A 14231-nucleotide genomic window follows, 5' to 3' on the forward strand; every position below is an offset into this window, starting at 1 on the left:
GTTCCTTGACCTGCATTCAGATTTCTCAGGAGCCAGGTAAGGTGGTCTGGTATTCCCATCTCTTGAAGAATTTTCCACAGTTTGTTGTGATCCACACAGTCAAAGGCTTTAGCGTAGTCAATGAAGCAGAAGTAGATGTTTTTCTGGAATTCTCTTGCTTTTTATAGGATCTAACAGATGTTGACAGCTTGATCTTTGGTTCTGTGCCTTTTCTAAATCCAACTTGTACATCTGGACGTTCTTGGTTTACATACTGTTGAAGCCTAGCTTGAAGGATTTTGAGCATTACCTTGCTAGCATGTGAAATGAGTGCAATTGTGTGGCAGTTTGAACATTCTTTGGCATTGCCCTTCTTTTTGATTGGAATGAGAACTGACCTTTTCCAGTCCTGTGACCATTGCTGAGTATTCCAAGTTTGCTGACATATTGAGTGGAGCACTTTAACAGCATCATCTTTTAGGATTTGAAGTAGCTCAGCTGGAATCCCATCACCTCCAGTAGCTTTGTTTGTAGTGTTGCTTCCTAAGGCCCACTTGACTTCACACTGCTCTGTCTAGCTCCCAGTGAATGACCACACCATTGTGGTTATCCAGGTCATTAAGACCTTTTTTGTACAGTTCTTCTGTGTATTCTTGCCACCTCTTCTTAATCTCTTCTGCTTCTGTTAGGTCCTTGCCATTTCTGCCCTTTTTTGTACCCATCTTTGCATGAAATGTTCCCTTGGTAGCTCTCATTTTCTTGAAGAGATGTTTAGCCTTCCCCATTCTGTTGTTTCACTGTGTGGGATGCACACACACACACACACACACACACCCTCTGTCAGGTGGTGGTAGTATGCTGAAGAAATAGAACAGAGTTAAGGAGCAGTTGTAGTTGGGGTACTCAGGGAAGACTGAGAAAGTTCAGACGAATGGGGACCTGTTGTGAGTGAGTAAGTGCAGATCTGGGCCTGTGTCTCAGGCAGAGGGAAAAGCAAGAGCAGTGGCCTGGAGGTGGGAACACAGTGAAGACCAGTGTGGGATGAGATATGCAGAGGATCAGAGGAGCCGGGACCCAAAAGATGAGTCCTTTCTGCCATGCTGAGGAGCAGTGTGGGATGCAGTCCAGGTTCACCCACCTGCTTCAGGAAGCACGGATGGCAGGGAGGCAGGTGAGAGGGAATTGTGATATTCAGCAGGGGGTTGTGGTGGACTGTACTGTAGGCTGCCACTGGTGAGAGGGGTTGAAATCTGGATGTAGTTGGTCCATAGAGTTCAAAATTTAGATGTGGGGTGTGATGGGGAAAAAGAGACAAGGATGGTTCCTGGTTTGGAATTTGAAATAAATGAGGAGTGGATGCTTAGGAAGGGGCACCATTATTTGGGTCATAAGCTGAACTCTGGACTGATAGTGTTACTGAACTGAACTCAGGTCTGCTCGCCTGACACGCAGCAGAGCCAATCTCCTGACGCTGGGTAGTGGTAAAGAACAGTGTTTATCTGCAGGGTGGCAGTAAGGTGAACAGGCAGCTCGTGCTCAGAAGGCCTGAACTCCCCGTTGGCTTTCAGGCAAAGGTTTGTAAAGACTGTTAGGAGTTAGCTCGTGGACCTTCTTCTGGTCAGTCGGTGGTGAGGTAACAGGATGTTGTTTGGGGAGCCTCAGTCATCAGCTTTCTGGTTCCAACCAGTCTGGGTCTACCTGCTTGTTGTGGTCAATAAGTAGTCGCCACCCCCTGCCAGGTGGTGGAGGGGCCTTAGCTTCTGCAGAGCACCTCGAAGATAGGCATCAGCCTCCTGGAGGCACCCCTGAAATCCAGTGGCTCCACTCTTCTAATCATTAACTACTTGAGTCTGCTCTGTGGAACTCAGGGAAGGTCTAGGATACTGAAGCCCTTTGTTCCCTGCAAGCAAGAAACAGGACATGGAGGGGCTTGTGTGTCCTGGAAGGCCCCACAGAGTCCTCCTTGGTTTCAGTTTCCCTTTTTCTTTGGTACTCCTCAATCCTGGGGGGACAGGGGTGGGACAAAGGAATAAAGTTTTGAATCAAGAGATAAATCATAAAAGAGAACTAGAACACGAAGACGCCTAACTCCAAGTCCACATTATTAACCTTCAGTGGGCAGTGCTTGTCATACAAGCTGAATGCACACGTTGGGCCTCTGGACATCCTGAGAGGACAGAACTGGAAAAGGTCGGCAGGGGGACTTGGTTTCAGTAAGAACTGGAGACAAGTCAGGTGTGCCTGGCCCTGTGGCTGGCAAGGACCCCACTGCCCTTGGGGATCCTAAGAAGCCAGCCAGGCACTTACATGTGTGTGTTTGACATCTGCCTTAGGTCTGCTTTCCCGGGGTGGTGGCTTTTCCAGTTTTGCTATCTGGTAGCTGTCAGCCCAGCTCTGTTTACTGAGAAACGGGTGGAAAGCTGGGCACGGTAGGCCTGGGAGCCCCGCTCGTAGCAATAGCTAAGCCAGAGTCTTGGTAACAGGTGAGGAAACTACCACCCTCCTTCATCCCACCTTTGTCCTCTGCACCCCCGCAGAGGGTGGGGAGGGGTCCAGCAGGGTAGGAGGCTGAGGGCTGAGTCCTAAGTTCATACTTGGCCTGCTGAATTTTGTCAGACAGAGAGAGTCTGAGGGGGAGGTATGGTGACCGAGCCAGGGCCCTTGTAGAGGTTTTCTGTGGTTCTGCGTCTCCTCCCGCTACCCCCTCCCCCCTACCCCTGAAGTCTGAATGCTAATGGCTGCTAGAGGAGGCTGGGCTGCTCCCAGACATGGTTTTAATGGTCTGGGGACAGGGCAAAACCCTGTGGTTCCCTTAGTGACCTTCGGGGCTCCATCCTCCTGGGATTGTGCCAACACTTTGAAAGGGGTTCTGGTCTCCATATCCCACCTCCATGCCTCTCTGGGCCTCTGTCGTGTACTCCAGACCTTTTCCAGCTTCTGTCCTCTCAGGATGTCCTGCTTAATGAGAAAAGCTGCTCCTGGAAGGTTAAGAATGTGGACTGGGAGTTAGGCAGCTTCATGTTCAAGGACTGACTGTATCACTTACTAGCTATTTGATCCTGGACAAGTCACAAACCTTTTGTGTAACTTGGTTTCCTCATCCACAGAATGGGGATGGTGGATCTCATCTCCTGGACTGTGTGGATAATAAAGGAGATACAGAGTTTGGCACACACTGAGCATGCAGTAAGTCTAGCTCTGCGGAGTCTTCAGCACCAGTCACTTGTCCTGCCTCTCAGGTGTGGTCCACAGGCCAGCAGCATTGGCATCCCCTGGAAGCTGGGAAGAGATGGAGCCTCTCAGGTCCATCTGCACCCATCGCATCAGAATCTGCATTTTAACTAGACTCAGTGATGCTTTTGTATTAATACTTGAGAAGCTCTGTTGTATGTCACTCCTGAAGAGCAGCGTCTATAGCGGTGCATACCTCTTGAAAGTGAAGTGAAAGTGAAAGTCGCTCAGTCGTGTCCACCTCTTTGCAACCCCATGATCTGTAGCCCACCAGGCTCCTCTGTCCATGATACTCTCCAGGCAAGAATACTGGAATGGGTAGTCATTTCCTTCTCCAGGGGCTTTCCCAATCCAGGGATCAAATCCGGGTCTCCTGCATGGCAGGTGCATTCTTTACCATCTGAGCCACCAGGGAAGTCCCATACCTCTTACATGCAAGGAATTTTCTCTTCCTACTTTTTTCCTGATGGAGCATGCCTTGGCTGCAATCATACCTAGGATAAGTCCCAGATAATGATCATTGTCAAAACCCTTGTTTCCTGAGCACTTGCTGTCCAGGCTTTGGAAAGTTTAGGTGCTCGGATGGTGCAGGAGTTGAGGTGGGTGCCACGTAGTGGAACAGTTAGGCTCCTGCAGGGAAGGATGTGCAGATCGGTGATTTACATGCTGTAGGGGCCGAGGGATCCAGGCTTTGAGGGCTGAGTGGGTGTCAGGGAAACTGTATTGGGTCAGAATCACTGTCCTTCCTCCTGAACTAGTGAGTCCCATTTTAGAAGAGGCCTTGTTCATTTTGGAACTCTTTATTCACAGAAAGCACTTAATGATGCCCGCCCCTCCCCCATGTCTGTATTCCTTCAGTAACTTGTCCCCGGTCGGGGGGGGAGGTGGGGGAGGGATGAGCATGTCTAGGGTCAGTTCTCTCAGAAGAAGCAGGTTCAGCGGACTTTGGAAGGGAAGCCTTGGCTGGGCAGGGGAGAGACATGGGTTTCTTCTGGGTATCTATTGAGTGTTCCTTTTTGAAAAATTTATTTACTTGGTTGCACCAGGTCTTGGTTGCAGCGCTTGGGATCTTTAGTTGTGGCATGTGGGATCTAGTGCCCTGACCAGGGGGATCGACCCTGGGCCCCCTGTGTTGGGAGTAGTAGTCTTAGCCACTGGACCACCAGGGAAGTCCCCCAGTTGAGTGTCGTTGATGAGGCACCCAGGTGGAGGGAGAGTTGGTCTCTGATCCGTGAAGCATGTAGAGTAGGCAGGGGACCAGCCTGCTGTGGTTTTTGCACTGGGTCTGGTGAATTCAGTCACCCAAGGATGGACTCCCTTCCACCTTAAATCATAGATTTTCTAGGCCTGTTGCTGCCTGCTGCTCCTCAGTCGCTCAGTCATGTCTGACTCTTTGTGGCACCATGAACTGTAGCCTGCCAGGCTCCTCTGTCCATCGGGTTTTTCAACAAGAATATTGAAATGGGCTGCCATTCCCTTCTCCAGGGTTATCTTCCTGACCCAGGGATTGAACTCACGTCTCCTGCATCGCAGGCAGATTCTTTACCCACTGAGCCAATGGGGAATATTTTCTAGGCCTGGCCTTACTACTTTAGTGGGTTTTAGGTTGTATCTTGGTATGAGTAGGTATAAAGAAACCCCACACTGATGCGTGCAGGTTAGGGTACCACAGCAGCAGAGCTCTGAAGATAAAATCTGTCTTGTGAGTCAACATCTGGGTGTGTGCTCAGGCCATGGTCAAGTCCTGATTGGTTTCGGCCAGGTCTCACCGGTGGATGAGAGTGACAGGGCTTCGTCCAGGAGCGGTTGGCTGGTGGCCTTGCCATTGTGCTCAGCCTGTGCGGGTCACACTCCTGGGAGAAGGCCTGCTCCAAGTACCTGGCAGGGTCCGACCAGCCCTGCCCGTGTCCTGTAGGGAGACAGATGGTGACAGTGACTGAGGTGCCAGAGGCGGATCCCAGCCATCCTCACTCTGCTCCGGATGGGGAGGGTGACAGCCAGAAAATGGCAAAGAAAGCCTTCTTTTCCCTGCTGTCTCCCTGAAAAGCAGGTACAGAGGAAGAACCCCAGATTCCCTCGGGAAGAGCAGGAGCAGCAAAAGTGGCCTTATGCAGTGGACGTTGGGAAAGGCAGGGACAAGGATCCTTGGGGCCAAGGACCCGAGCCCCAGGCTTGGCTGGCAACACATCCTCGGTGACTGAGGGGCTGGATGGAGTGGCGAGGAGCCCACCTGTCTCAGGCAGCTGAGGGTGTAAGAAAGGATGGGGCTTTCTTTCATCTCTTTCCTATTACGATGGTAATATATGGCCCTTATAAAAAATTCACACAGGACAAAAATAGACAGTGGGAAATGATAGTGCCCTGCAGCCTCACCCCCAGAGATAACCACTGTTAATGCCATGGTATGTGGCGCGTGACCGGCTAGGGCTCAGGGCCTCTGACCTCAGCCCCGGAGACGGATGTCTGTGCTTGCTGATTCCCGTCACTCAGGGCTTGGTGGCTTTGTGGCTGGAGTCCATATATTAATACTTCTCATTGCCCCACCTCCCAGAATCCTTTTGTACTAAATGAGGTCTAGTCCAGCTTTGAGCAAGTTGACTTGCCCTTGGACGACTTAAAGGGTCAGGCCCAGGGTGGATGTTGGGTTAAGAAGGCCAGGGTGAGGATATTGGTGCTCGCTGGTTTGTCTTTCTAGTAAATGTCTGCTCGTGCCCCCAGACCTTCCTCACACACATCCCATCGGTCTGTCTCTTAGCTCCCTTCTCTGCTCCTCGCCTTGCCTCCCCCATCTTTCTTCCCCGCCCCTGCTCATCTGAGAGCACAGAAACACATACACCCCTGCTCTGAGCACTTCCCTCTGCCCTCCTTGCTCGTGCTGTGTCCTGAGCGAGCCTTCCCAGGGGGTGGTCTTTCAGGTTTGGGAGGGAAAACCAATAGCCAGGGCTCACTTTACTTAGGCTACCCAGTGGTCACCAAGAAGAGGCCAGGTGCAGAGCCCATGATGGGCACCCAAGAGGTTAGTCATGATGGATGCTTCCAAAGGGATCCAACTGGAAATGCCCCTGGGTAGACTTTTTTTTTTAAGTTACAAGGTTTAAACCACCAACACCACCAATTCCTTTCAGTGACTTAATCTGGACATTTGCATATATAGGGGCTTTCATACAAAAGATCTCCCACCCCTTATGTCCATGAGAAGCTCAGGGACCTTGTGCTGTGGGGTGAGCAGATGTTAGGTGGGAGATGACCACCACAGCAGGGACTGAGGCGTGTGCGGTGGGGTACATGTATAGTGTTTGTGTGTGCTATAGGGGGTATGTGTGTGTGGTGTGTGTATACTCTGAGGGTCTTTGAGCCCTCCACTGGACTTTATTATGGAATAAAACTTGACTGGCTGGGTCTAGAATTCTGGGGAGTTTTTCCCTCAGAACTGCAAAGGCATGGCTCCATGTGGTGTCCAGTGTTGCTAACGAGGACCTGATGCTGCTCTGATTTCTGAATGTGTTCTATGGACCTGTCTCCCCTCTGTGGGAGCCTCTAGTCTCCTTTTCATACCTGGGGCTCTGAAACCTCAGTGATCCCCATCACCAGGTCTTTCTTTGCTGAATGCTGGTGGGCGCATCTGTGCTGGCGCTCACGGCCTTCGGGAGAACTTCCTTGTATTATTTCTTTCATGGCTTCTTGCTCACGTTCTCGCTGTGCTCACTCTGTCTGCTTTTTTAAATTAAGAGTTTATTGTTAGAGTAGTTTTAGGTATACAGAAAAACGAGTGGAAAGTGCACAGAGCTCCCGTATATACCCCCTCCCTGCTCCTGCTGTAGTATCCTCTGTTAGTAGCATCTGTATTAACATTAGTGTGGTACATTTATGATTGATGAGCCAGGAGCAGTGCATTATTGTTAATTACAGTCTCTTCCTGGCTGCTTGTTCTTGGCTGAGTTACCTCACCATGGAGCTTTGACCTCCTGATCTGTAAAATCCCAGGCCTGTTGTGAGCTGTGCATGGAGGGGAGATGAGAACCGCCCTCCCCATTCCTTTGTAACACATGGTGGTTGCTTCCAGAAGAGGTGTGCGCTTTCCTTCCCTGGGTCTCTTGCTTAAGGCCTTTTTATGCCATCTTGTCTGCTTCTCCATCTTGCAGAGGTGTGCCTGGCAGGGCTTTGGGTGAGTAAGTAAGGGCGTGAGAGGTGTGTGTGTGTGTGTGTGTGTGTGTGTGTGTGTGTGTGCACTAGCATTCCTGGCCCTGGGCTTCGGGGAGAGCTGTTCTTTCTAGGACTCACTGGTGGCTCACAGCAGAGCTTGGGCTACGACCAGTCAGAGGAGATGATGTAGATGGGGGAAATGCGGGTAGTTGCGCCTGTACCTGGGGCCTGGAGTTGTAAGGGTTCCTCCCAGGCCTGTGGGAGCCTGCAGCGGTGGCTGTCATGACCCTCAGGGCAGGGAGGGGCTCTGGGAGGTCCCTGTGACTGGACCCCTGACACCCTCTTCTTCCTCACAGGTGGTACAAGCTGCACTCGAAGGCGGGCAAGAAGGAGAAGGAGCGCGGGGAGATCCAGGTGACCATCCAGTTCACGCGCAACAACCTCAGCGCCAGCATGTTCGACCTGTCTGTGAAGGACAAGCCGCGGTCCCCCTTCAGTAAGATCAAGGACAAGATGAAGGGCAAGAAGAAGTTTGACCTGGAATCTGCCTCTGCCATCCTCCCCAGCAGCGCCCTGGAGGACCCCGAGCTGGGCAGCCTGGGCAAGATGGGCAAAGCCAAAGGCTTCTTCCTCCGCAACAAGCTGCGGAAGTCCTCGCTGACCCAGTCCAACACCTCGCTGGGCTCAGACAGCACTCTGTCCTCGGCCAGCGGGAGCCTGGCCTACCAGGGCCCCGGCGCCGAGCTCCTCACCCGCTCGCCCAGCCGCAGCAGCTGGCTGTCTTCAGAAGGGGGTGAGCGAGGGCAGCGGAGGGCGGGCTGTTCCCTTGGCTGTAGGGAAGGCCGGGGGGGAACAGGCATCTCACCCAACGTGTGCTTCCCTTCCAGGCCGGGACTCTGCACAGTCCCCCAAGTTGCTCACCCACAAACGGACCTACAGTGATGAGGCCAGCCAGATGCGGGCAGGGCCTCCCCGGGCCCTTCTTGACCTTCAGGGCCACCTCGATGGGGCCTCGCGCTCCTCTCTCTGTGTCAACGGGAGCCACATATACAACGAGGAGCCCCCGGCGCCCCCACGGCACCGCAGTTCCATCTCGGGCCCGTTTCCACCCTCCAGCTCCCTGCACGCTGGCTCTTCCCGGCCCTCCGAGGAGGGGCCGCGGTCTGCGGACGACTCCTGGGCCCGAGGTAGCCGCCGCCCCAGCAGCTCCGAGGCAGTGCCTGGACAGGAGGAGCTGAGCTCACAGCCCAGAGTGTTGGCCGTGGGGGCCCGCCGCTCTGGAGAGGAGGAGGGGGCCCGGCCCTCGGAGGGGAGGCCGGTGCAGGTCACCACCCCCATGGTGGCCTCCTCTGAGGCTGCGGTGGAGAAGGAGGGAGCCCGGAAGGAGGAGCGGAAGCCCCGGATGGGCCTTTTCCACCATCACCACCAGGGGCTGAGTCGGAGCGAGATGGGGCGCCGAGGCTCTCTGGGGGAGAAGGGGAGCCCCACTCTGGGAGCCTCCCCCCACCACTCGTCCAGTGGGGAGGAAAAGGCCAAAAGTAGCTGGTTTGGCTTGAGAGAAGCCAAGGAGCCATCCCAGAAACCCAGGTATGTCCTTGGCAAGACCAGCTTTGGTCCCCGGGAAAGATGCTGGGGTGTCTGCACTGAACCCCGGGGCAGGGAGGGTGGAGCGGCTGGGGCCCTGGGGCAGGCTGCTGGGGCTCTGGCTTTGCATGGTTGAGCGGGGGAACCCTGTCTCCCTAAGCCAAGGCTTGTTGTCTACACATGGACACAGGTGAGTTGAAGGGCACGGCACTCTGGGGATCCCGTGGGCCTCACTTCCTGAGTTGGCACACCTATCCCCTGAGGAGGGGGAGGAAGAGGACAAAAGCAGGAAAGGCCATTTGTTGGGATTCTTTGCTTCCCAACCTCCACCTCTTGCCTGCTGGCCTCAAGGTCATGAAGCTTTGCCAGGTAGAGAGGCGAGGACTGAGGACTCACTTGAGGCTTCCCCACCCTGTCTCACAGAGAAGGCAGTGGCACCCCACTCCAGTATTCTTGCCTGGAAAATACCATGGATGGAGGAGCCTGGTAGGCTGCAGTCCATGGGGTTGCTGAGGGTTGGACGTGACTGAGCGACTTCACTTTCACTTTCACGCGTTGGAGAAGGAAATGGCAACCCACTCCAGTGTTCTTGCCTGGAGAATCCCAGGGACGGTGGAGCCTGATGGGCTGCCATCTATGGGGTCGCTCAAAGTCAGACACGACTGAAGTGACTTAGCAGCAGCACCCTGTCTGAACCTAGATGACTTCCCACCAGCTGTCCCAGCTGGCTCTCTGCTCTCTTCTCTCTGAGAGAAAGGAGTTGAGTAATGGATGTGCCCACGCCTCCCCCATATACTCACCCCTGGTTGCTCCCAGGGCTTGGCCAGAGGCTGTGGGCAGCTCCCCTGAAATCTGTGACCTGTTCCGTGTGTTTGGAGGCTCTTGGGGCCCTGGCCCCTCTGCTGTCTCTTGGTCTTGGGGTAGGGTGTGTGCTGATAGCAGCTGCTCTGTTTTGAATGTCCTGAGCCCCACCTGGGAGGAGAGTGCAGCCATTCAGCCTAGGCCCGGGGCAGAGCCCCTAGCCCCCACCTTAGCCCTTTGGCCTCCTCCTGAGTTGGTGCCGGTGGAGGTTGCTGCATTGTCCAGCAGGGCTCAGGGAGGGGCTCTGGGCTTCGACCAGGAGCAGGTATCCCGCCCTTACAAGGGCTGGGAGTCAGCCCTGGACAGGCGCCTCTGCGACAACCTCACCCAGTGTGGCAAGGGTGGCTGTTACTGTTCTCTCAGCCAGCCCGCCCGTCCCCGTCAGTGCATATGTGGGCCAGAGGTGGAGGGGGAAGATTGGGCACAGTGGTAAAGGGTAAAAGGTAGGGTGGAGGGAAGGGCCCTAAGCCTCTTCCCCAGCAGGGAGGCGTGGATTCCTGAAGTCCCGGTTCTTCTCTTTCCCTGTGAAGTTCTGCGTGTTCTCAGGGGAGCTGGGAGAGAGATGCAGGGCCTTTTAGCTTTGAGCCCTGACCGTCTGGCAGCTCTCCGTACAGCCTCGGAGATGAGTATGTGGGGGGATCAGTCTCTGGGTGATGTTTCTCCTACTTAGGAGCAGCTTCTGTCCCTGCTCCCCAGCCCTACTCGCCGGAGCCCCGGGGAACTGCTGGCTGCCTGCTGCCTAGGGGAAGGAGCGGTGGGCCTTTCTCAGATGCCCAGGCTGAGACAGTGGCCCTGTGGCCACTAAGAGATTGTAGGTGGTATGGTGGAAGGAGGGGCACAGACCGTAGGCCAGTGCTGCCGTCCATGGGGTGTCTCTGGGCCTTTTCCAGGGCAGGAGGGATGAGGGGACGTTTCTCTGTAAGGCAGTTTTTAGGCAAGTGCCGGGCGTTGGGCTCAGAGCTCTGCAAGCCGTGACTGAGTGATGTGGGGGTTGTCCTTGCTGCTGCTTACCGTTTTCCTTCAGTTTCTCCATGTCTTCTGATGGCCTTTCAGAGGCAAGAGAAGTTGGATGACTGATGAACATAAGGAAGCTGAGGTTTTTGTCCTTCTGGACTTGAATTCCAAGCTCACCCTCTGCAGGTTGGAGGGCCGATGGGGCTTCCTGGCCTCCCTGGGGCCCATTTGCTTACAGTGGCTGCAGAGCAGGCTCTGCGGCCTGGTGCCCAGGCAGGGGAGGGATGCTCTTGGAGTAGAGTGACCTGGACTTCGAGCCTTGTCAGTGTCACCCTGGCCCAGTGTGCCTCGGGGGTGGGGGCTGGTTGGGGAAAAACCACCTTTGGTGTCTGCTCAGAGGGCTTGGGGCTTTTGAGCACGGAATAAGAGGTGAGCAGGAAGAACTTGTGGCAGGAAGCCATAAGTTGGACACCTAGAACTGGAGTGACTGAAAGTAGCTGCGAGACCCCCAGGGGAGCCTGTCTGCAGACCCAGAGGTTTGGATGCCTCTGCCCCAGGGCTACCATTGAGGAGTGCTGGGTGTTCCTCACTAGGCAGGGCAGCGGCGCCCTCTAGTGCTCCCACACGGCACTGAGCCCCGGGAGAGGCCAGAGGCAGGCTGTGCTGTGCTCTGTGTGCAGAGAAAAGCTGTTGCTGTTGGAGAAGGAGCCAGAGTATGAGAGGCCAGGAAGGGGGTCCTCCCGTTCCTCCTGCCCTGCCCCTCGTCTGTCAGGTCCCATGACTGCCACACTAGCCCCTACCAGCATGTGTGTGTGTGTGTGTGCATGTGTGCCTCTGTGTGTGTGTTGGAGGGAGTGGGTGGTTCAGATCTGGGCCGTTGGATTAGGCCCTGCTTACCAGCCCTGCTGTGGGCCATTCACCCTGGGCTGCAGCACAGGCTACTTTAGTGTGTGTTTTAGGACCATCATGACCGTGCGTGTAAAACCCACCAGTGCCAAAACAAGTGCTCTCTGTGTCTGTCCCTTTCTGATCCTCTTAGGGTGACCTCTTAGGGTGACCTCTTAGGGTGATCTCTTAGGGCACCTCAGGCTTCTGTCCCGTCCCTTCACACTAACCATGGATCTTTGTGCTCAGTAGCAGATCAGGTGTTGTATAAAGACATTTTATTAAAAAATTGAGGGTACTCATGGTCCAGCCTAGAGGCATATGTATTGTGGTGGTCTTTAGCAGTCTCTGCATCAGCCCCAGCCCCTCACCAGGTGTGAACAGCGAGGTCTCAATGAACCTGGAGTGTGCGCTGGCTACTGAGAGAACTCGGGGTCTCAGGGGCATCCTTAGTGGTGTAAACACGTAACTCGGGCGTGTGCCAGTGACTTACAGGTAATGAGGCCCTAAGTCCTGTTTGTGCCTGTTTTCCTGGCATAGTCCCCTTTACTATATTAAAAATATTCTGGTTTGGAAGATAACTCTTATGGTCTCCCTACTTTGCATTTGCAGCATACAGGCCGCCCCTGTCCCGGTCACCTCACTGCCCAGATGAATGGAGACGGTGTCTTGTTACATTTCCTGGACATTAGGGTACCTGCTAGGCGGATGCCAGGATGGAGTCATGGGGGGTGCTGGCTGAAGGCATGTGGGCTGGGCTGGGGATGCCTGAAAGGCTGGCTTTGGCCTTTTTAGGGAGTGTCTGGGGGAGAGCGTTTGTAGATCTCCATGCCCCTTACAAATAGCTGTGAAAAGAAGAGAAGTGAAAAGCAAAGGAGAAAAGGAAAGATATAAGCATCTGAATGCAGAGTTCCAAAGAATAGCAAGGAGAGTTAAGAAAGACTTCCTCAGCGATCAATGCAAAGAAATAGAGGAAAACAACAGAATGGGAAAGACTAGAGATCTCTTCAAGAAAATTAGAGATACCAAGGGAACATTTCATGCAAAGATGGGCTCGATAAAGGACAGAAATGGTATGGACCTAACAGAAGTAGAAGGTATTAAGAAGAGGTGGCAAGAATACACAGAAGAACTATACAAAAAAGATCTTCACAACCAAGATAATCACGATGGTGTGATGATCGCTTATCTAGAGCCAGACGTCCTGGAATGTGAAGTCAAGTGGGCCTTAGGAAGCATCACTACAAACAAAGCTAGTGGAGGTGATGGAATTCCAGTTGAGCTATTTCAAATCCTGAAAGATGATGCTGTGAAAGTGCTGCACTCACTATGCCAGCAAATTTGGAAAACTCAGCAGTGGCCACAGGACTGGAAAAGGTCAGTTTTCATTCCAATCCCAAAGAAAGGCAATGCCAAAGAATGCTCAAACTACCTCACAATTGCACTCATCTCACACGCTAGTAAAGTAATGCTCGAAATTCTCCAAGCCAGGCTTCAGCAATACGTGAACCGTGAACTTCCAGATGTTCAAGCTGGATTTAGAAAAGGCAGAGGAACCAGAGATCAAATTGCCAACATCCGCTCGTGGAAAAAGCAAGAGTTCCAGAAAAACATCTAGTTCTGCTTTATTGACTGTGCCAAAGCCTTTGACTGTGTAGATCACAATAAACTGTGGAAAATTCTTCAGGAGATGGGAACACCAGACCACCTGACCTGCCTCTTGAGAAACCTGTGTGCAGGTCAGGAAGCAACAGTTAGAACTGGACATGGAACAACAGACTGGTTCCAAATAGGAAAAGGAGTACGTCAAGGCTGTATATTGTCACCCTGCTTATTTAACTTCTCTGCAGAGTACATCATGAGAAACGCTGGGCTGGAAGAAGCACAAGCTGGAATCAAGATTGCCGGGAGAAATATCAATAACCTCAGATATGCAGATGACACCACCCTTATGGCAGAAAGTGAAGAGGAACTAAAAAGCCTCTTGATCAAAATGAAAGTGGAGAGTGAAAAAAGTTGGCTTAAAGCTTAACATTCAGAAAACTAAGATCATGGCATCTGGTCCCATCACTTCATGGGAAATAGATGAGGAAACAGTGGAAACAGTGTCAGACTGTATTTTTTTGGGCTCCAAAATCACTGCAGATGGTGACTGCAGCCATGAAATTAAAAGACACTTACTCCTTGGAAGGAAAGTTATGATCAACCTAGATAGCATATTCAAAAGCAGAGACATTACTTTGCCAACAAAGGTCCATCCAGTCAAGGCTATGGTTTTTCCAGTGGTCATGTATGGATGTGAGAGTTGGACTGTGAAGAAAGCTGAACGCTGAAGAATTGATGCTTTTGAACTGTGGTGTTGGAGAAGACTCTTGAGAGTCCCTTGGACTGCAAGGAGATCCAACCAGTCCATTCTAAAGGAGATCAGTCCTGGGTGTTCTTTGGAAGGAATGATGCTAAAGCTGAAACTCCAGTATTTTGGCCACCTCATACGAAGAGTTGACTCATTGGAAAAGACTCTGATGCTGGGAGGGATTGGGGGCAGGAAGAGAAGGGGACGACAGAGGATGAGATGGCTGGATGGCATCACTGAC

General features: G+C 53.0%; 1 protein-coding gene across 3 annotated transcripts in view; it reads left to right on the forward strand.

Annotated features, from left to right (window-relative positions):
- The window catches only part of RAB11FIP5 (RAB11 family interacting protein 5), a 43470-nt gene that overhangs the window by 17986 nt on the left and 11253 nt on the right, over positions 1-14231 (forward strand). For all 3 annotated transcript variants that reach the window (XM_045162194.1, XM_045162195.1, XM_045162196.1), the window contains exons 2-3: positions 7710-8146; positions 8241-8940. In XM_045162194.1, coding sequence (XP_045018129.1) covers positions 7710-8146; positions 8241-8940 — 1137 coding nt within the window. The remainder of the gene's footprint in view (positions 1-7709; positions 8147-8240; positions 8941-14231) is intronic.

This window comes from Bubalus bubalis, chromosome 12 (assembly GCF_019923935.1).
Source record: "Bubalus bubalis isolate 160015118507 breed Murrah chromosome 12, NDDB_SH_1, whole genome shotgun sequence".
Lineage (NCBI taxonomy): Eukaryota > Metazoa > Chordata > Mammalia > Artiodactyla > Bovidae > Bubalus > Bubalus bubalis.